Source organism: Notechis scutatus, chromosome 5, assembly GCF_049901735.1.
Source record: "Notechis scutatus isolate UNSWTSFEM ecotype Mainland chromosome 5, rNotScu1.2, whole genome shotgun sequence".
In the NCBI taxonomy this organism is placed as follows: Eukaryota; Metazoa; Chordata; class Lepidosauria; order Squamata; family Elapidae; genus Notechis; species Notechis scutatus.
Genome location: NC_142013.1, coordinates 56440067 through 56462883, shown reverse-complemented (window position 1 = coordinate 56462883; position 22817 = coordinate 56440067). Strand labels below are relative to the sequence as shown.

The following is a 22817-nucleotide window of genomic DNA, read 5'->3' as shown; positions in this document are numbered from 1 at the left end:
ATAAAGCACAGCTGAAGCCAGGGGAGAGTAGGTCCAGACATTTGCAGAATTCAATCTACCTCATATTAACTGGACCCTAAATGATTGTACAACTGAAATCATACACACAACCTTCTACAATGCTATTACAAATCTGGGACTGGAACAACTAGTAACCAACAACACTAGACTAAACAACTGCCTCGATCTCATCTTCTGCAACAGTTTGAACCTAATCTACGGAATACAATCTAAAGAACCCTTTTCCAGTAGTGACCACAATATGATCGACTTTTGTCTCAACATACATCCACACAAAAATCACCACAATGATGTAATCCCCTATTGTAACTTCAAAAAGGCAACTATGATCTTATAGACAACGATCTCTCATCCCTTGATTGGCAATCTCTATTCACTGGATGCAATACTGTTGAAGACCATTATAACATATTCTTACTTGAAGTCAAAAGAGTCATCAAACTATATGTACCAACAACAACTCCCAAAACAAAACAAAAAAGCAGATTACCCATATCAATAAGGAAACTTCAATCCAAAAAGAGATCACTCTGGCGGAAAAACAAATCTGGTCACGTTGCCAATTTCAAAAACCGATACAAAAATCTATGCCACCAGATAAAGACCGAATGCACCAATTATCACATTAAACAAGAGGAAAACCTTCTAAGCACCAATTCCACCCGCGCTTTTTACAATTTTGTAAACAACAAACTAAAAGACTCAAGGTCCATCCCTCCCTTGATAGGACCTGATGGTAAAGACTGCAACGACGACTCCATTAAAGCCAACATCTTTAACACATTCTTGGCTCAGTATTTGTAAACAGCAATGGATCATGCCCAATATTTCCTAGCCGTACCACAGATAACAACAATGATCTAATACATATCGATTTCACAGAAGACAATGTTGAAAAAGCAATACGCAACCTAAAACCATCTCTATCTATTGGACCGGATGGAATATGTGCCTACTTCTTAAGAAAGCTATCCTCTGCCATAGCCAAACCTCTAAGCATAATCTTTGAAAAATCTTTCAGGACCAGCTCCTTGCCTAACCTATGGTCACAAGCCACAGTCATCCCCATCTTCAAAAAGGAGACCCAAGCCTAGTTGAAAATTACAGGCCAATCTCCTTATGCTCGTCACCTGTAAAGTCATGGAATCAATTATTAACCAATCCATCATCCTTCACTTAGAGACAAATAACCTACTCTCCAATAAACAATTTGGTTTCAGAAAAAAACTATCCTGTAATCTGCAACTCTTACACTGCAAAAACATATGGACGACACAACTCGACCAGGGCAAAGCAATAGACGCAATCTACATAGACTTCTGTAAAGCCTTTGATTCAGTGGTACACGACAAACTACTCCTAAAAATAAAATCCTATGGTATCTCTGGACAACTGAATAACTGGATAGAAGCATTCCTGTCAAACAGACAACAAATGGTCAAAATCGGGAGCGTCCTATCAAATCCAGTACCTGTCAATAGTGGTGTTCCCCAAGGCAGTGTTCTAGGACCAACTCTCTTCATACTCTACATAAGCGACCTCTGTGATCATATTAAGAGCAATTGCGTTCTCTTCGCTGATGATGTAAAGCTGTTCAACACCACAGACAATACTGCTACCCTACAAAAGATCTTGACTATGTATCCGAATGGTCAAACAAATGGCAACTTCAAATCTCAACAAATAAATGCTCTGTCTTACATATTGGCAAAAAAAATCAGAAAATAAAATACAAGCTGAATAGTCAAGATCTTGTTGATGACCCAAGCTCTGTAAAGGACCTTGGAATACTCACCTCTAATGATCTAAGTGCTAGAGCACACTGCAATTACATAGCCAAAAAGGCATTAAGAGTTGTTAACCTAATCCTACGTAGCTTTTCTCTGGTAATATCACACTACTAACCAGAGCATACAAAACATTTGCTAGACCAATACTCGAATACAGTTCATCAGTCTGGAATCCACACTACGTATCTGATATTAGCACAATTGAGAAAGTCCAGAAATATTTCACAAGAAGAGTTCTCCACTCCTCTACTCGCTGTAGAATACCTTATGCCACCAGACTTGAAATTCTAGAACTAGAAAACCTTGAATTACGCCGTCTTCGGTCTGACTTAAGCATGGTATACAAAATCATACATTGCAATGTCCTACCTGTCAATGAATACTTCAGCTTCAACCATAACAACACAAGAGCACACAATAGATACAAACTCAAAGTAAACCGCACCAAACTTGATTGCAGGAAATACGACTTCAGCAATAGAGTGGTCAATGTCTGGAATACTCTACCCGACTCTGTAGTTTCCTCCCCAAACCCCAAAAACTTTAACCTTAGACTGTCTACTATTGACCTCACCCCTTTCCTAAGAGGTCTGTAGGGGCGTGCATAAAGCGCACCAACGTGCCTACCGTCCCTGTCCTATTGTTTCTCCTATTCTTTATTTTTCTTATATGTAACCATTTCATGTATTCACAACTATGTATACATTTATACTTATTATCTTGTAAACAATTGGCAAATCAAATAAATAAATAAATAAATAAATAAATAAATAGAATATGAGAAGGACATTCCTTGAGTTAGAAGAAAGAGGAATGAATTCACTGAGGCACACAAGGGTATGTGGTGCTCAGTTCATTGAACAGTTCATGGGACATTCTTGTGACAAGCCTAGAGTCTATGCAAGAGTGGGATTTAACCATGGCATATTTAACTGGTTGATTGTTAGAGGAGAAGCAGAAACAGCTGGAGAGGCGACCAGGAAAGGGAGGAGAGAACGCTCAGCACAGACCAGCATCTACAACAGTCCAGGATACTGGCAGAGCAGCTGAGGCAGTTAACATAGTGAAGAGATGTTACATGTGTGGTTCTACTGAACATGTCCAGAGACGCTGCCCTGAGAGGAGAAACAGAGGAGCAGCGAGACAAGGGTGCAGGATTACTCAACACATGTGGAGCAGTTCTCCAGCATCGTTTTCCCTAGCAGCATCAATGACTGAAAACACCAGGAATACTTGGTTGTTGGACAGTGGTGCGAGCCAACATATCGCTAACAATCCACAAGCATTTTCTAGTTTGAAACCAGCAGTGCAAACATGGGTTAGCCTGGCCAATGGTCAAAGAGCTGCTGTAAAAGGGGAAAGTAATGTTTATGTACCAGAGATAGGAGAATCATTATACAATGTCCTATATGTACCTGCATTAGATCATAATCTATTGAGTATATCCAGGTTAGACAGGCAGGGTTATGAAATACTATTTGCAGCAGGGCAGTACTCCATTAGGAAAAGTGGAAGGATATATGCACGAGGATAAGAGGTGGAAGGATACGTGCACGAGGATACATTAAGGATGGCCTGTACATTCTAGGAAGACAGGAAAATAGTTGTGCACAGGTGTGGGATTCTACCTGGTCGGACCAGTTCTATAGAACCGGTTGTTACGATTCTGCGCAGTTTGGAGAACTGGCAAATAGCTCCACTGGCTGGCCCCTCCCCTCCCCACCCACTCCTTACCTGGCATGTGCGCCATCCAACTTGCCTGCCTTTTGCCTTTGCCTAATTTTTGGTAAGTTGTTATTTTCCTTTTTTCCCCCGACCATCAACTGTTCCAACTATCAGCTGTGCCGGAAGATTTAGATTAGCTAGAAAGCAGGAAATTGTTGCTTTCTAGCTAATCTAAAAGCAGAGCTGAACCTTCCTTAGGACTGAAGCTTTTATTTTTCAGTGCAGACTCAGGTAGCAGATTGCAGAAAGGTAGATCTCTGAGTGAATCTGTGAGCAACTCAATCTGCCTGCCTGATTTGCCTGATTTTGGATAAAAGTTGCTTTTTTAAAATAAAAAATTCAATATATGGTGTGTTGTGAGTTAATTTTGTGAGTTTGCTTGCTAGCAAATTTTATGAGTTTGCTTGCAAGCAAATTTTATGTGACAGGCTCAGGCAGCAGATTGCAGAAAGATAGATCTCTGAGTGAATCTGTGATTCTGTGAACAACTCAATCTGCCTGCCTGCTTTTGGGTAAAAGTTGCTCTTTTTTAATAAAAAATTCAATGTTTACATAAATATTTACAATATTTACATACAAGCCACACCCACCCAGTCACATGATCACCAAGCCATACTCAAAATTAGGCCATGCTCACAGAAACGGCTGTTAAGAAATTTGAATCCCATCCCTGATTGTGCACGTGTACTTACGAATGCTCCCACACATGACAATTGTGTACATTTGTTGCATAGGAGATTGGGGCATGCAAGTTTTGACATAATGCAGAAGATGCCAGGCCTAGCTGAGGGACTTAGGATAAAGAAATGCAATGTATATTTAGATTGCGCTGTTTGTAAGGAGTCAAAGTCCAGGGTGTATTCTGTAAGTAAAATAGCTCAAGGAAAACAGAGTATTGCAATTAGCGCGTGCTGATTTGCTTGGCCCTATGGCACCTTCTTTAGGAGGAGCTAGGTACACCTTAGTCATAGTAGATGACTACAGTAGATATGGGTTTGGTTATCTGCTGATAAGCAAGACAGAAGTATTGCAACAGTTCAGGCCATGGGTAACACTTGTAGAGCAACGGTATGGTTATAAAGTATGCCAGCTGCAAACAGACAGGGGAACAGAGTTTATGTCTGATAAGTTCCAAAGATGGTTAAGCAGTTTAGGCATAATGCATAGATGAATGAATCCATATTCGCCGGCTGAAAAAGGAGTGGCTGAAAGAAGGAATAGTGTAATACAGACAATGAAGGACTCATCGCTTGTTGATGCAGGCATGAGTAAAATATACTGCGGGGAAGCCATGAAGACAGCAAATTAACAAATTAGCAAATTAACAGTATATGGCGTGTGGTGATAAAGGAAACCCTCCTTGGCTCATCTAAGGACATTTGGCAGTTATGCCTGGGTGCATATTCCAATAGGCACTAAGAGAAAAGGAGAAAAAATGGCCAGGAAGCTTAGGTTTGTTGGGTATGAGCCAGGATCCAAAGGGTATAGGTTTACAGATGGAATCAGAAAGGTATTGATTTCAAGATCTGCTAGTTTTGTGGAGCAGAACAATTGGAATAGGGTGCGTGCTAATCATGAGGCGTTCATGCCAATGCATAGCACTAGTTTTATGGAAGGCAGCTCGATAAAGGAGACAAGAGAATGAGTCAGAGGTAGATATAGAAGAGGATAGACCTGTGATAAAAAGTAAAAGCACAGAAACACAGGAACAGATAATACCAAGGAGATCTGAAAGGAGTAATAAAGGTTACCTCTGAAAGGTTCACTGCAAGTGAGATTAGAATATATAGTGTTAAGTATGAACCCCATAATTACCAGATGTTGTCATTGTCTAAGCTAGAACATGTAAATGTAAATGTGACTGTTTTGTTTTTCTTTCTTTATTTGTTGTTCATGTATCAGATAACATATTTAAGTATAAACATGATTATTAATACATGAAATTGATAAGAATAAAAGGGAACATTAGGATAGGGATGGTAGACATGTTGGTGTGCTTATGCACGCCCTTAAAGACCTCTTAGGAATGGGGTGAGGTCAACAGTAGACAGTCTAAGGTTAGACTTTTGGGGTTTTTGGGAAGAAACCAGAGGTGATATTCAGCAGGTTCTGACCAGTTCTGGAGAACCGGTAGTGGAAATTTTGAGTAGTTTGGAGAACCAGCAAATACCACCTCTGACTGGAGATTTTACAGTATCCGTCCCCTGCCATGCCTACCAAGCCACGCCCACAGAACCGGTAGTAAAAAAAATTTGAACTCCACCACTGGAAGAAACCAAAGTCAGGTAGAGTATTCCAGGTATTGACCACTCTGTTTCTGAAGCTGTATTTCCTGCAATTGAGTTTGGTGTGGTTTACCTTGAGTTTGTATGTATTATGAGTTCATGTATTGTTATGGTTGAAGTTGAAGTAGTCATTGACGGGTAGGACATTGCAATGGATAATTTTATGTACTATGCTTAGATTGGACCGAAGTCGGCGTAGTTCTAAGTTGTCTAAGCCTAAAATATCAAGTCTGATGGCATAAGGTATTCTGTTATGAGTAGAGGAATGGAGGACTCTTCTCGTGAAATATCTCTGGACTCTCTCAATTGTGTTAATGTCTGATATGCAATGCAGGTTCCAGACAGATGAACTGTATTTGAGAATTGGTCGAGCAAATATTTTGAATGCTCTATTAGCTGTACAATATTACTGGAGAAAAAGCTACGCAGGATTAGGTTTACAACTCTTAATGCTTTTTTGGCTATGTTGTTACAGTAAGCTCTTAGCACTTAGATCATTCGAAATGAGTACTCCAAGGTCCCTGACAGAGTGGGGGTCATCTTTAAGGTCATGTCCATTCAGCTTGTATTTTATTTTCTGATTTTTTTTTGCCAATATGTAAGACAGCACTTGTTTGTTGAGATTTGAAGTTGCCACTTGTTTGACCATTCTGACATATAGTTGAGGTCTTTTTGAAGGGTACTAGTATTGTCAGTGGTGTTGAAACATTTTACATCATCAGTGAAAAGAACGCAGTAGCTTTTAATATGATCACAAAGGTCATTTATATAAAGTATAAAGAGAGTTGGTCCTAGAACACTGCCTTGGGGGACATCGCTGTTGACAGGTATGGGATTTGATAGGGCGCTCCCTATTTTGACCATTTGTTGCCTGTTTGACAACAAATGCAGCTATCCAATTATGCAGGTGTCTGGAGATGCCATAATATTTTAATTTTAGAAGTAGTTTATCGTGTACCACTGAATCAAAGGTTTACAGAAGTCTATGTAAATAGTGTCTATTGCTTTACCCTGATCAAGTTGTGTAGGCCATATATTTTTGCAGTATAGGAGTTGCAGATTACAGGATTTTTTTTTCTGAAACCAAATTGTCTGTTAAAGAGTAGGTTGTTTGTCTCAAAGTGGAGGGTAATGGATTGGTTAATAATTGATTTCATGACTTTGCAGGTGACACAACAGATTGGTCTGTAATTTTCAACTAGGCTGGGGTCTCCCTTTTTGAATCTAAAAGAAACTGTACCAGTGTTTGAAGACAATGTGGCATGTATACAAATGGCATCAGGAGATCGCATTGGAAGCAGGAGTAAACATGTAGACATCAAATATTGTAATATTAGGGAGGCTGTAAAGGAGAACCTGATAATGTTACAGCATTTTTCTACTGACCATAATATAGCTGATATATTAACAAAGCCTGTGGAGAAACCTCAGGAATATGTTAAAGCATTGGTTTATCAGCTGTTTAGCTTTAAATGGGAGAAGTGTTGAGGTAATGATTTAATAGCTGACCAGCTGCTCTAAGACTGCTGTAAATGCTGATGCAATGAGGATGAGTCAGCAGAGTTACTGCCGCTTTAAGAAGCTGTCTATAGAAGGGAGGCCATGAGAGGGCGTATCTCTCCTCATGTTTTATCTCCATTGTAGTTCTCCATGTAGAGTTGAAGATTGATTGATTGCCTGGTATTTGCCTACTAGTGTATGTATGTATATAGTAGTTTTGTATATAAACCGTTAAAAGAAAAAACCTTTGTGTCCTGTGTTTTACTCCTGGATTGTCTCACAATAGTAGTCATGCTGCAAACACTCTGACAGTTTCATTTCATTTAGATTTATGGGAGCAAGGTGTCTGCTGTTGCTCAAGTGTAAGGGGAGGTCACGCTACGTATTTGCTACTTTAGCTTATGGAAGCAGTTTTTTTCTGCTTTTTCCTATTTTTAAATATTGCCTACAAATTTCCTGTATTTTCTGGTTGTATTCTAATAAGGAGACCCAGTCATAATTATAGTGGTCATTATATTATTGCCACAACCAATCTAATGATGGTCTAAGACTTTTGCACAGGATGATATATATGGAGAGAGGAGGAGGTTGTTATCCATATATTCTCTATCCATATATTCTGTACATACTCATTAATAAGCCCACCTGTAGAAACAGACCCTCAAATTTTAAACCAAAATGCAATGAAAAATGTTGCACCCACAGATAAGCCAGTTGTGAATATTAAAATATAGGAAAAAATTGAGGGTCAGCTTATCTGCAGGTGGCACATTTTTTATGGTATACTAGTTAAAAATTCATGGGTGGCTTTGTGCAAGAATATATTGTAACCTGTAATGCAAAAGATAATTCTTCCATTGAAGAAGAAAATAGAAAACTAATATCCCATAATATTCTTCTTTTTTTATTATTTTATAGCATCTAACCTAGAAAATTGAAGGTTTTTTAAAAATTCTTTTAACCATTTCCATTCTTTTATGATTACATCTAAAGAATATATTCTCCTAGAAAATAATTTTCTCTTTATATGCTTTTTTTGGGACATATGTGCCTCATTAATTTGAGCAAACTTACAAGGGACCTTCCGAAGAATCATAACATCACTAGTTCAGCTATTTTAATGAAACACAAGACTTAAGAGATTCCTTTAAAAAAAAAATACATTAATTTTTTTAAAAGGACTCTCTTAAGTTGCACTTTGTTCAACAGGAATTAAACCTTGGTCTTCACTTAGATTGTTCATTGACTTTATTATCTTTCTACTTATTACATATTTTAGCATGTAAACTTTACTACAAAATGGATAAAAGTCACATGTGCCAAACCAGAAAATATACAAACAACATTCTTCATAGGGACAGTGGCCACTAACAGTTATACACAACTGCACATCACATAGATTCTTTTTTCTGGAATAAAAATTATTTGTCTACTTATTGTCCCTAGAACTCAAGAACAATTAATAAGAAGTATAAACATAGAACCATTTGATTTCTTCAATACAAAGCACTACACAAATGTCATAGACATAGAAAGTTTGCTCATAAATATTTTCCATTTAATATTTTAGAGCTAAAAATATATTTCAAAGGCATCTTTATTAATTAAATCCATCTAGGGCTGTTGGGGTTGATTGAACTCTCTTTCTCATTTCCACAGCCACCCTCTTCTATCCAATCTTGCAGCTTTACATTCTTGGAAGAAGCTGATGTGATGTACTGTAGCTGAGACCTAAAATTGTACAACTGTCTATAAAAATATATAATTTTATTTCCCTTGCTGAAGGCCTGCACTGCTAAGCCTTAATTTCTACATTAATTTCATGTACATAGAACTTCAACACACACACACACACAGAGTACACATGCCACATTCTTCTAGACACAACTATTATTCTAATTAGCAATGCAATGAAAGGCAATATGTCAAAGATACACATAATTTCCACTTATTAACATATGGCACAATTTAGCAGTAACTTTTATGTGCTTCCTCTACTTTGTGTTCTTTAAATGCACCCAAATCATGATTTTAAATACAAGAATAAGTTCAAGAATACATTTTTGCTCAAAAAGGTAGGCAAACTTGGAGTACCAGTTCCAGTTGCACAGGTATCAATTGTCTTTGGATGGCATCATCCAGACTTAGAACTAGAATTTTGGAAAATAGTAAATGCAGTTGGTCAAAATATCACCCTCTTCTCATAGCCTAACTTCACTCCAAATGGAAGCAAGAGAGTAATATGTTTCTTTGCTGTTATATTTGCTTTTTATATTTTGCCAATTCCACCATAAACACTTCCATTCTTTTAGGTTTGATTTTAAGGACTAAATTTTACACTTAAAAATCTGAGAAAGCAAAAAATGCACTTGCATGTACAGCATCCCTAAAGGAGGAAGTTCAGTTTTCTAATTAAGTTGGAATTCTAATTCCCCCTAAAGGAGGAAGTTCAGTTTTCTAATTAAGTTGGAATTCTAATGCCATTTCCCATGCAGGTGATCTATTAAGTACTCAACACTTAACACAATGTTTTACATTTGAATGAAATACTTCAATAAGGTTCTAGAATTGCAACTTTGTTCAACTAGCACTCCAAGTCATGTTACCTTGTGATTAATATGATTTAAGTTTGTACAGGATGATCTCTAACTATGATCCATTTGGACAGGAGAAATATTAGGCCACAGTTTACATCACAAACAGACATGGCCCACAACATTTCAAGTTTAAAAGCAGGAGACTCTTGGAAAAAAATGGAATGAGAGGGGTCTACTAATTAGTTGATATTGCTGGCTCTAGTATTCTTTTCCCATTAGAAGTTTCCAGTTCTTGTAAATACAGATTTTTGTGTAAGCAGCTCACAGATCAGAATAATTGATCATTAATACAGTCCGTTTCTACTCTTTCCCAACTATCTTCATACTGAATGTGAGAGTGCAAAGGTAATTTAATGTAGTAGCAAGCACTGATCAACCCCCTATCCCCTTAGCCTTAATCTAAAGGCCATGGTCTATTGCTGGGATTAGATCCACCAAATCAACAATGATCAAAAGCAGGGAAAAACATTAAATTTATTGTTACACATCTGGCAACTACTAAAGTTCAGTTGTAGATTCAGTCACTTTAAATATCCCTACCTTACTTTGTAAACATATCAAACTAGGTAGATGTGCAGAATATGTAATGAAATGTTCATCATCCACTTTATCTACACTTTATGTAGATTAAAAACCTAATTACAAGGGCTATGTAGTCCGTTGGAATTGATCTCCAAAAGGTACTTTTGGTCCTGCATTCAATACTTTAAAACAGCCGCTTAGTCTTGGGAAACAAAATGGCTGATTTAATGCACTGCAGACATGTGCTACCTTTGTGCTCATGAATATTCCAAATAAAACATCCAATGCTTTGTATAGGTCTTCTCCATATGATTTAATTAAGGGATAGAGATAACCATGTCACTTTAGAATGAAAATGCTAATTTTTCAAGGTAGATTGAGCCCTTTGTATGAACTCATGGTTACTTGATTGTTAATTCTCTTCAGACATTTCACATGCTGATAATGATCCTCAGTCATCATTCACATTATGATCCTCATCATGCACATGTTCACATGAAGTAATAAAAAAAATTGAAGGCCACCTGATTTAACAGCACTATAAAATTAATCTGGTATTGTTTAAATTTGATGTAGCTTACAACAAAAAGAAAATCTAACCATAGTTATGCACAGTCATATTGATTAAACATACTTTTATTACAATCTTTCCTGCTATATATTATGAATCAAGAAACAAATATGATCACAGTATCAGACAGACAATAATTAACACCACCCAGTCAAGATTACAAATCAGGGAACTCAACAAGGCAGTATCTTTAGCTAGAAATCTTGGTCCTCTAAATTCTTTGTATAGTATTGCGTTGATCAGATTTGCTGCATTTTGAATACAATTTGATAAAGAAATATAAAAAGAAAGCAGTTTTAATATATGTACCTGCTTGTCAAAAGCATGTTATAATGCAAGGATTTGTATGTTTTCACATGCATGTTTCTACTCATTTTCTACATTTTATTATGTTCAAGGTGGTGAGAAAGTATTAAGTATGTTAAAGTTAACTTAAGCTTCATTTTACATGAATTTTGGTCCAGCTGAGGAGCTAGTAAAAGATTACAGTATGTGCAAATGTATTAGAGGTTCCTCACTCAGTATATTTTAAAGAACAAATAAGTTCAGGAAGATAATTAATTGCTTAACTATTTTCCTGTTATTGATTTCTGTGCACAACATTGTCATCTTCTGAAGCTATTTTGTTAAAAATCTAAGCGTGCCAGAATCCAGTTACACATTTTTTAAAGAATATAATTAGCTTCTTGTGAATCACAAACAATTCAAACCATAGTAATAAAAATTACTTTCACAGATATACTGAAATAAATGGTCCTTGCAAAAAGTGAGATACATATGAGCAACAAATGATCACCACCATTTATTTTTGTTAAAACAACTACTAAAAAGTAGTAGTAGTAGTTTTTCAATTTAGTGATATATGTCAACATGGTTATACTTCTGCCAGTATTAAAATACACACTATTTAACTTCAACATGTTTCTTATCCAGCTAGGCCAGATCAGTTAGCTCAGATCAGCTTTGTGTCCATATATTTTTGCGTGTGTGTGTGTGCGCGCGCGCGCACGCATGCGCGCGCAAAGAGAGAGAAAGAGTCTGGTTCCTTGCATTAAAGTATCTTAAGTTGCTGATGCTGAAAAACATAGTTGGGTTCACACTTTGGGATAATGGCTAAAGCCAAGCCAAGAAATCACTTTATTGTTTGTATAAATCAGCCAGTGAATTTGTTATGGTTTATGACAGGGACTGGTAACCTTTAGAAATAGTGGATACCGTTATACAATCTCACACAATAGTGAAGATGCCAAGCACATAAGTGCAGTTTTGTAATGCCAAAATTATCTCATCCTATAATTATCTTATCCTGAGTTCCCACAGAAGAATGGTAAGATTCCATGCGAGAGCAGAGCATTAAAAAAAAAAAAAAAAGCATTCTGCAGGATTTATTTAGAAATTTTGATGCTTATGTGTTACCCAAACCCACCTATGGCTATAATAAACCATTGCCTCTCTTCTGATCCATTTCACTGCTCTTTGGAGAAAAAATGGAGGGAGGGAAGGAGAGAGACAGGGAGGGAGGGAGAGAGGGAGGGAGGGAGGGGGAGAGAGAGATGTATGAGGATAGTGCTGGTACTTGATGGGTACACTTGAGGAACAGTCATCTCTAATAGTGTATATATTAAAACGCAGTTGAGGATAAAAATGACATGGATGAGCCTATAAGTAGGACAAGTACTCTGTGAAATGTTCTTTCCTTTAAATGAATATGCCAATATATAAAGTATTTGTTAGTAGCTTTGTATACTTCTGATTCCAAAAGTATTTGGAACTGGTTGTCTAAAAGAAAAAACAGTCATAGGAAAACTGAATCACTGTTCTATGCAATATGTAGATTTACTGTATATGTAACCAGATAATGTAAAGCAATTAAAAACCTCAGCAACTACCAAATGATCTGTGATAACATACTGAATTTTTATATTTCCTTTTCTTTAGTTACTTCATGTTGAGTCTCAAAACATAAGAATCAATGTCTATAGCAGGAGCAACACTGTAGGTTTTTCCTCAAAATTAGGGGAATGATTAAAATTAGCCAGCACAGAATTAAAAACACAGGTAAATAATATTTAGTATTAAAATACATCATTTTAAAGTAATATTTAAAATTTATTATAAAATGAAGATGTAGGTTGATTTTGAAGGGATCTTTTCTTTCCTCCAAAAGGAATATTTGGCTGCTCTCCAGACTAGCTGGATGCCTGGCTAAGGTTACAGTTGTACTGGCTTGGTGATTATTCTACAAGAGAAGGCATTTGAGAAGGTTTGACATAATTAAAATTCTGTATTGAATAAACATTCACTTTTTCTTTAAAAATAAAATGATTCTCATTTATCTAAAAAAAAACCCTCAAATTCCAAATGCTCAATTTGAGTTGATACATACTAGTTAACTTATGACCAGGGAAATGGCATTATCAGCTCAACTGGTAGTATATTTTTGATTATTGCAGCTTTAAATATCTATTTTTCTATGAAAGATGATGTGCCTCAATATAGTTGCTCCAGATTTAGGAATACCATGGCACTAATTCACCTAGTAGGAGCGCAGGGCAAGAATTATGATTGTTTATTTTCAAATTTCCCCAAATTATGAGTAGTGATATGAGTAGAATGCAACTTTAATCCTTGATATTTTCTGGAATCTTTTAAATGTCCAAATAGGCTTAACAGATGTAAAGTCTCTGTGCTCAGATATATTTTTCCCCCTCAAAACTATATTCCCCCAGTCTGAATACTGTGTTGGATCTAGGTAGGGCAGTGAACAGTGATATTGGATTTTTTTTAAAGTTAGAATGGCAATTGTTGACATAACTGCTTTGTTTGGTTCTGTTGGCAGGAATCTCATGCTGTAGTAGATTGTCACATTTCCTACACTTTAACTTCTTAAAGGTTATTTCATGGAAATGGTAACAATACATAAATGACTACAAATTTCAGTCAATTATAGAATTTTTCCATATTTCAACAAGAGAAATACTTTTTCAGATACAGTGTTTGCATTTTGATTTTATCTTAAAGGGAATATATTTCTCTCAGATCTGTTAAATATGTTTTAACAAGAAACATATGTTTGTATTTTGCCTCCAACAATTAAAAGAGTAGGTGAAAGAAATTCTTATTCAAAGTAAACATTCTGAAAAAGAGACAAAGGAAAACCCCCCCAAAAGAAATAAGAGTTCCATTGGTCTAAACTATTAAATAAAACTTCTAAAAGTGTTATTTCTAAAGCAAACCAGGTATCCAGTCAAGATATATCTGGATGATACAGAGATGTGGGAGACACTGTCGGAATCTATTGTGCTTTGACCTGAAAACCTGAAATCAGAATTCTACCAAAATGAGATTGATTCATCTAATGGAATGCTTGAAGCTATGATCAGATAGCTGGATGAAGAAATGCTATCTTCTCCAAAAGGACTTATATTGGCATTTTCATGCAAAATATGGCTTCCAAAACAGTGCAGGGTCTAGGAAGTGGTTCAAAATGTCTTTTAGCTTCAAATATAGATGCTATGATTACATACTGAAAGGCTGGGACAGGGCACGTGGGCAATATTTGGGCAATGTAGTTTATGAAAGCAATCAATGATGTGCTAGTGCTTTTTACATTTTAATTCTTTCCACAGGTAAGATGTAGGTAGTCTGTCCCTTTCTGCTGTCATGCCTACACATTACTGAAAGGCTATTCCAGAAGACAGAGAAGGTCTTATATTGCCCTAGCCCTAAAATAGGCCACTAGTGAGAAACTTGTTCGATGCTGAAGACCACTTTGGAGAAAGAAAGAAAAAACCCTTCAGGTGTATGATAAAGGATCATTTAAATATTTTTAATAAATGAAAGTTAATAAGTCTTTCAGATTCTAAGAATGGAATTCACAGGTTGCTTCAAGAGTTTCACATGTTAATGACAGCAGTTTTGCAAGAATCTGAGTTTCAAAGATGTCCCAAGAAAATGATATTTAATAGAAATAATGAAAATACCCTGGTTACCTGTAAAGAAGATGTGGATTGTGGATTGATATGATACCCTGTTTTTTTCTGTTCCATATAACTTACGGAAAAATCAACAATGGGGCAAAGAAATGAGAGATAAATTTAAAATTAATTGTGCATGATCTTAAGACTAATAAAGAGAATCAAAGCTAATTTGGTAATTTCAAAGAGATTGGGCAGTGTAGGGCTTCACGGTTTACTGACTGAGGTTTAGACAACAGGTTCCTGATGCTTAGTTGGCAACTGTGGTTGGTATCTTCAGAGGCAAAGATGGCCACAATCACAGTTGTCAGTGAAACATCAGAAAATCTGTTGTCTAGGCCACCATCCCTAAACCCTAAAGCCCAACACAGCACAACAGATACTGGCCACGAAAGCCTACACCAGTATATTAAAAGAGATTGCATGCAAAAGAAGTCCTGTACTTTACTGACTTCCAGAATATTTAGACATGTTTACATTTCACTGCAATGCACAACTGAATTATTTTAGAGTAAACTATTAATAACTGTAAATTCTTGAGATTGGTCTGTACTGGTTAATCAATATTAATGGACATTAAACTCCCAGAAAAATCTATGTTCATTTCCAGAAAGTGTGCTATGTTTTTGAAAGGGGTAGAAACTGCAACAGCAATGCTTAGTGTGTTAAAACTCTGCCTCTGATGTAACTGATTTATTAGATGGTGCTTTAATTTAATTCTCCATTCATAAAACAGGAATACTCTCACTCGCAGCAATAAACAGTGAATTGGTCTTAATATGTAACACATAGCCTATCATGTCACTCTTAGTTGTCAGAAGATAAACTGGGATACTCAGTAAGTATATCAGTAAGGAAAAAGCTGATAAAATTGAATCAAGCCTATTCTATCAGAGGTAGAATCACCATTATATTCTACACATCATCATTTCTTTCTAAGCAAAAATATGACATGGGATATTTTTAATAGTTCAATATTAAAGGATTAGCACCTCTGGACAGTGGAATCTTGGATTTATTCACAGATGGGAATGGTTCAGACATGTTATACCTCCAAGGCCTGTGTAGAGTACCTAAAAACCCACCCACCCATCCCCTTTCATTGCCTGAACCTCTCTTATGCTCCAGAACAGTTGAGGTACTGAATATTTTAGCAGGCTACCAAAACTCTTCATTTAAGGGAAATGGTAAACTACTTAATTGGCACATGACACTTTACCACAGTTTATATACTCCAGTCACTTGGTTCACTAAAAATGCAATCTTGAAATCTTTGGCAAGGCAGGAAACCTTGTGTGCTTATACCCAGGTTTTATAATGAAATTAAATTAATTTGACAGCCATTTTAATACCTGGGAGGGAGCTGTAATACACACCTAACTTTTTTTCTCTTAATTCAAGCAAGGCCAGCACATGTGCTTGGTAGTGGATCTCATCTATGCTGGGCACTATTTCATGGAAGTCAGGTTTCTGTCACAGATCTAAGGCAAACATCACAATTTACAGGAAAGAAAATGAGGACATCAATACATTGTGCGTTGTTAGGAGGTACACAACCTTTACAACACAGTAGCAGTTATTATTATCTCTGGATTTTCTATGTCCTTTTTGCTTTGGACCATCCTCAGTTCCAGCTGGGCTGAATTAGGTTTGTTTCCTTCTCCAGCTTGGGCTTAAAAGAAAACAAACAAAAAACACAATACCATGGAAATTAAATATTAACATAAAACAGCGCATAAGAAAATCTCAGTTTTCCTAAACCTACACCTCTCCCATCATCAATAAACTTTACTGTCCTTCTACTACAGTTTTTAGATCAGTGCATGAAGATTTAATATATGGAACATTAATAGAATTGTGAAATCTGTGAGTCTCAGGTATGTAGGTTTTTTTGTAATGACCCCAAATATTTGAATGCCTATCTCTGGGAAATAAATCTAGTCTGCTGTTGGAAGATATTAATTTATTTACAGGTAGATGTATGATCATAATGGAATCTGTGTTTATTGGTCTTGGAGTTTGCTGTGTTCTGCTTGATTGGTGTTTCTAATATCTTCTGTCTGTTTTGTAGCATTTTTTGGCTTGATTGGCTGGTAAACAGACCCCCCCTGATACCTCCAGCTCAAACACACCCCAACCAGGCACCCAGATGAAACCTAGCTTCCTAATAAATGATAGCTGTCCATTTACTCGGAGCCAAGCCACACTTAAAAGCCTCCAATACAGGAAACACAATGTTGCCAGACAATCAAGACAAAAAAATGTGTGCATGTGTCTCAGAGCTATTGCTATCTTCTTTTTGTTCTGTTATTTTAATTTCATATGTTGAAAACTGCATTTTATGGTTTACTTATTTGTACTTTGAAGTTGTATTTACAATGAAAAGCAGACTAGAAAACATTCGCAATTTTATCTCTACTTATTCAGCACCATGCCAATCCATCTTGTAGCCCATATTCATAATCAGAACTATTTTCTGTAAATGGGGGCAACTTTCCCCACTCCAACATCACACTGGCTGGAAATTAGAGGAGTTGTCATTTTAATGCACCTGGTCTGTTCCACTTTGAAACTATTTATGCCAGTGACTCCTGCAATACCTTCTATATGTAAGATGAAAGAAAGATAAGAGAATAGAGCATCATAATTTTTCTTCCTGTTTCTAACTGGATCCAACTAATTTTAAAGATCAAACATACAGATTTGTTGAAAGTTAAATTACTTTCTCACAGAGGTATAAAATTTTTGAAAATATCTGTAGCATATTAACAATTGATTAATTTAATCAGAACCTGACTTATTTTGGCTGGGTTGTTACATAATACTATTGTTGTCACTATTACTGAAGAAGTAATGGTAGCCTGTTTTACACATAATGTAAACCAATATATGAGTGGATTCTCACCTTATATAATGCTCCCCACCACACCAAATCACATTATGACTTAGTGGAAATCATAATGGGACTCAGCAACCTACTGGATTTACATAACAGATTGGGCTAAATATAATAATTAGCTCCTTGTGAGTTTTGTCTGTGTAATGCATAGTTTCATGTGTTGTTCAAACCCATAATTCATTAAACCATAAGGTAAACCATGAGTTACTATGTTATATGAATAGATCAACAATAGAATCAACACAGAAGTCTGGTTGCCTCATTAATCTCCTTTATTATCTGTCCACTTGATCCTTTCAACTAGAGGTACAGGAAACTGAACTGGGGACTTGAGCAAATCACATGCTCAGTCACTCAGCAATGGCACTTTTTAGAAAACCTTCTAATAATAAATGAATATACTGTATACAGAACAATATGCTAAATAAATAAATAACTGCATATAGAATCATTATGAAATTGACCTACCCTTTGCACTCTTGATGGTCCTTTGCAAAACATGTTGCATTGCTGATACTGTCTTTTCACAGGCCATCTGCAATTGTAAAAAGGAAAAAAAGTTTTACAGTATTACCATTTCATTGTCTCTGGCCACATATATTGATTGACAGTTTAATTATTTAAATTGGATAAGAAATACAAATAAAAGTGTTTTACTTTTTAAACTATTTCCCTATTATAGAAATGCTGTCCTAACTGATACACCATACTAATCCTGACAGAAGTTGGTTTGTTATGTTTTTTTTCCTTTGGTGGGTGAAACTATATACTGTGTTTTAACATCAGTCCAAAGTCTGTCCACGATCACTCTTATTATGTTAAAACAGAAGCTTAGCATCATTTCCAAATAAGAGTCTCACTTTATTTTAGAATTATTTTATGGCCACCCAGACTTTTACTAACCTAATACATAGACTTATTTTGTATAATATCTTGATCCTGTTGAGAACAGACAAATGTTTTTTTTTCTGTAACTGATACAGAGAGGAAATGAAAAAAAAAACCCAATCCATACCTTAAGATTGTCTGGGTGTTTGTGAGTCCAAGCCAAGAGCATAGCAGCAAATAGGTCTCCTGTCCCAACAAAGACAGCATCTACTTTGGGAGATTCCATTCGGATCCTTTGTGTCACTATAGTGCCATCTGCTGTAGCTAATAAGGCATTATTACCTGTTAGTTATATTCTTCTCAACTATGTAATCATATTTATTTATTTATTTATTTATTTGATTTGCCAATTGTTTACAAGATAATAAGTATAAGTGTATACATAGTTGTGAATACATGAAATGGGTACATATAAGAAAAATAAAAGAATAAGAGAAACAATAGGACAGGGACGGTAGGCACGTTGGTGCGCTTATGCACGCCCCCTACAGACCTCTTAGGAAAGGGGTGAGGTCAATAGTAGACAGTCTAAGGTTAAAGTTAGTCTAAGGTTAAAGTTATAGAACAGTACATCTCAGCATAGCTTTGTCATACATTATAGTGTGATGCACTGATAGTGAACAAGATGCATTGACAGTGAACAAGCTATGAACAATATTGGGTGCATGTTGCAATTCTGTGGGAGCACGAGAAAAAATAAAGTATTGGACTTTGACACCGAAATGAATTGGGCTAGAGGACTTTGCAGAATTAAGGATTCCCCCTCCTCGCCCTCAATCTTTAGGCATGTATATTTTTTCTGAAGTCTCCTCTTTCAATGAAAACTTGGAATCTTTAGAAATGAAATTAGTTACTTTCTGTTGACTCAATTACACTTTCTGAACTGCGATAACATGCGCCAATGAGTCAATACATCTGAAAAGCTGTTTCATTCATAGTGCTTTCTTTCACCCTGTGGAACATACAGCTACTTATGATATGGAATTCTGTGGCATTTCAGATCCTGTGAGGCTTCTCCATGATGTGGGTGATATATCTAACTCACATAAGTTCATTTATAAAGTGATTCAGCACCTGAACAGTTTGACTTCCTTTAGTAAATACTAAAGGTGCAATATAACCAATTATTTTAAAAGGAGTGAGAGCTAGATAATGGAATGGTGAATCCCATCCATTTTAAACAAGTCAGCATTAAAAGAATGCAAATTGTAATGGGAACAAGTACACCTAGCCATTCTTAAAATACAGCTTATCAGAACAGAACATGTTATTTTTTTAATTGCCTAATATATCTCTTGAATATAATTGGCATCACCACTATTACTGAAGAGGGCAAAGTTACAACCATCTTCCTTCATATTGTAAATAAAATTATTTTACAGAGCATTATTACAACAACAAAGCAATGTTCTATTAAACAGAAAATCACTGACTAACATTAAGTGATATCTGCTCAGAAACAAACTCTATTTAATTCAAAAATTCATACTCTCAAGTGAGATAGGATTGCAGCTTAAATATTTATTGGAATAAAGTTTGTATATTTCTGCAATTTGTCCTTTATATATTTGAATAGTAGCTGAAAACAAAGCATTACTTTTACTTTGTATTAACAGAAATGGGAAAAATTGGATAAGTGTCATACTACCTGTAAATGCTCTAACAATAGAACAGACTATTGATTAAAAATAAAACATACTTCTCCTTTGGCTTCCTAATGCAATCAGATAATCGTTTCCTGAAGGTGCCTGAAGGTCTGAGCTGGTGATTACAACCGTTTCCGGTCCCATATTGTGGAGCATATCCATTACCTTTCCAAATATATGAGGAAAAATATATTAGTACTAATTTGTGTGTTTGTGAGATGGTGACTCTGCTTCTTGGGACGTAACTGTCTAAACTGCATGCCTTTTTATATAAAATATAATACAAAGAAAACAATTTTCACAGCTTCAATTATTTAAAACTGTCCTTATGAGAGATCAAATCTCTCTGGCAATAAATTGCTTCAGTGCATTCAAGCATGTATAAATCTTTTAGATCTGATTTATTCAGTTAGTAGATCTATGGCACTAACAGAAAGAAAGATATTTTTGCAAGGAAACAGAAAAAAAATGAGAATATCTGAACAAAAGAGCACATGGTGGAAAAATGCAGTGTCATTTTCAGGGGTGGGATCTGACTGGTGTAACTACCGGCTCGGTGATTTTACATTTAATATGGAACATTAAAAGACTGAGATGACATTACAACAATCCTGTTTTATTACTTGTCTGAAGCTTAGATTTTCCTACGTCTTATAATATTGTATGGGAATAAACCAATATGTTGAGGAAAATTGTTCAATAGAGATTTTAACAGGTGGCCAAACTAAAGCTTAAAACTTGTTAATTTGCAGGCTACTAAAGTTGGGCCTTTCACTGCAGCTAAAAGAGTTAATTTGACATTTAATAATATTGTCTTAGAATGAGAATTTCATTTTGACAGAATATAATTAGTAAAATTAATGTCAAAATATTTTACTGCAAGAATCAGATATACTGCTTTTAATCCAGCCTACAGATGTTGAAGCAGTAATAACAGGATGGGACATCCAATGGTCATTGATATCAATGGCACTTCTACAGACATAATTGGCAGGATTGTGTCATGAAAACAGTACCAATTGTACCAAAACAGTGCACTCGACAATGTATAATACAACTGATTTTATTTTGATTCAGCACAGCCTTCTGCAATCTTGATCTCCATCAAACTACATAGACTTCACATCCAGACATTCTAAAAAGTGGTTATGATGGTTGATGCATTCTGGAAGATGAAGTCCATGTATTTTAGAGAAAGGCTGGTGATAACAAATCTAAGATATCAAATCTAAATCTCCCAGTACACTGATTTCCCAAAAGAGCATAGTTCCTTAAATACCCTTCCTTAATAGCAATAGGAGATAAACAGTAACACCAGGAAATGCAAAGTTCTTTATGTATAATCTCATCAAGGCATTCTCAAGAATTTGCTTGAGAACAAAATATTCCAGTTGTCTTACTTGTGGATTGTTAGGAATTTGAAGGATAAAATAATATCAGGAACTAGGAATCTTACTAGTTGCTAAAGGTTGAAATCAATAGACACCCCAGACAAAAAATATAGATGTATTAACAGATTTGCTTAATGAAATGTTTTAGGATAAGTAAGCTCTATAGTGGAATCTGTTTATCGCAGGAGCTCAGACATCATGACTACAAAATTGGCATAAACACCAGGGGCAGTATATCAAATCTGATATACTCCAATTTATTTATTGCTGATAGATAGCACAGTCACTTCTAATTTATAATTTTCTGCATAATGGATGGTGGGGAAAATTTTAGTAGAAAAGAGATGTAGCTCTATCATCCTGTTAAAGCACTGAAGGAGAAACCTGGCTTCCAACACACTTACCTCTATTGCTTCTTTTTCAGAGCGTATCTTCCTGCCAGTAAGTAACCTAAAGTAAGGAAATAAAAATTTAAAACATTGTTTTTCCCATTAGAAATAAAATTTCCATGTTTTTCATGGAATATTTTGGTGAAAAACATCAATTAAATCTCTTTTAATGATAAATGAGATAAAATTTGTAAAAACTTTGCACCAATCTATTTAACCACTCTCTTGTCCCATTCTATTAAATACAGTAGATATATTATTGAAGCCAAAGTATGGTATTCTGTGGCTACCACATAGCTTAATGGAAGCTCAAGATGCATTTTTAAAGGAAACTATCAATAATTCCACAAGCTTACCACAATTCCACAAAGTATGATTCTAGTTCCTTCTCCTTTAGCCTTTGCACCAGTGTTCAGAATTGTTTTAAGGCTGTCCACTCAAAAGAATGTTGCTGGTACCTTAGCTTCAAAGGCACTTGAGCAGAATTCCCAACGGAGATTGAACCACTTCACTGAGTTTATTATTTCAGGAATTCAGAGCAGGTTTAACTTTATTCTGTTGATTTCTGCCGAAATGTCTCTCAAAAGCAGGTCTAATTTACCCCCCACCCCCCAAA

The 22817-nt window shown here is 35.8% G+C and overlaps 1 protein-coding gene and 1 long non-coding RNA gene across 5 annotated transcripts in view; one reads left to right on the top strand and one right to left on the bottom strand.

The window, feature by feature from the left end:
- Window positions 1–22817, top strand: part of LOC148130487 (uncharacterized) — a 30227-nt gene that overhangs the window by 6127 nt on the left and 1283 nt on the right. The gene's annotated exons all lie outside the window — the stretch shown is intronic.
- The window catches only part of PDXK (pyridoxal kinase), a 76042-nt gene continuing 61776 nt past the window's right edge, over window positions 8552–22817 (bottom strand). For 2 of the 4 annotated variants that reach the window (XM_087967562.1, XM_087967564.1), the window contains exons 7-12: window positions 22217–22262; window positions 20475–20586; window positions 18903–19039; window positions 18356–18422; window positions 16546–16660; window positions 8552–13250 (exon numbers count right to left, since the gene is read on the bottom strand). In XM_087967562.1, coding sequence (XP_087823688.1) covers window positions 16548–16660; window positions 18356–18422; window positions 18903–19039; window positions 20475–20586; window positions 22217–22262 — 475 coding nt within the window. In that variant the 3' untranslated portion in view covers window positions 8552–13250; window positions 16546–16547. Of the gene's footprint in view, window positions 16661–18355; window positions 18423–18902; window positions 19040–20474; window positions 20587–22216; window positions 22263–22817 lie in introns of all 4 variants that reach the window. The other 2 variants (XM_026674030.2, XM_087967563.1) reach the window with 1 other exon arrangement.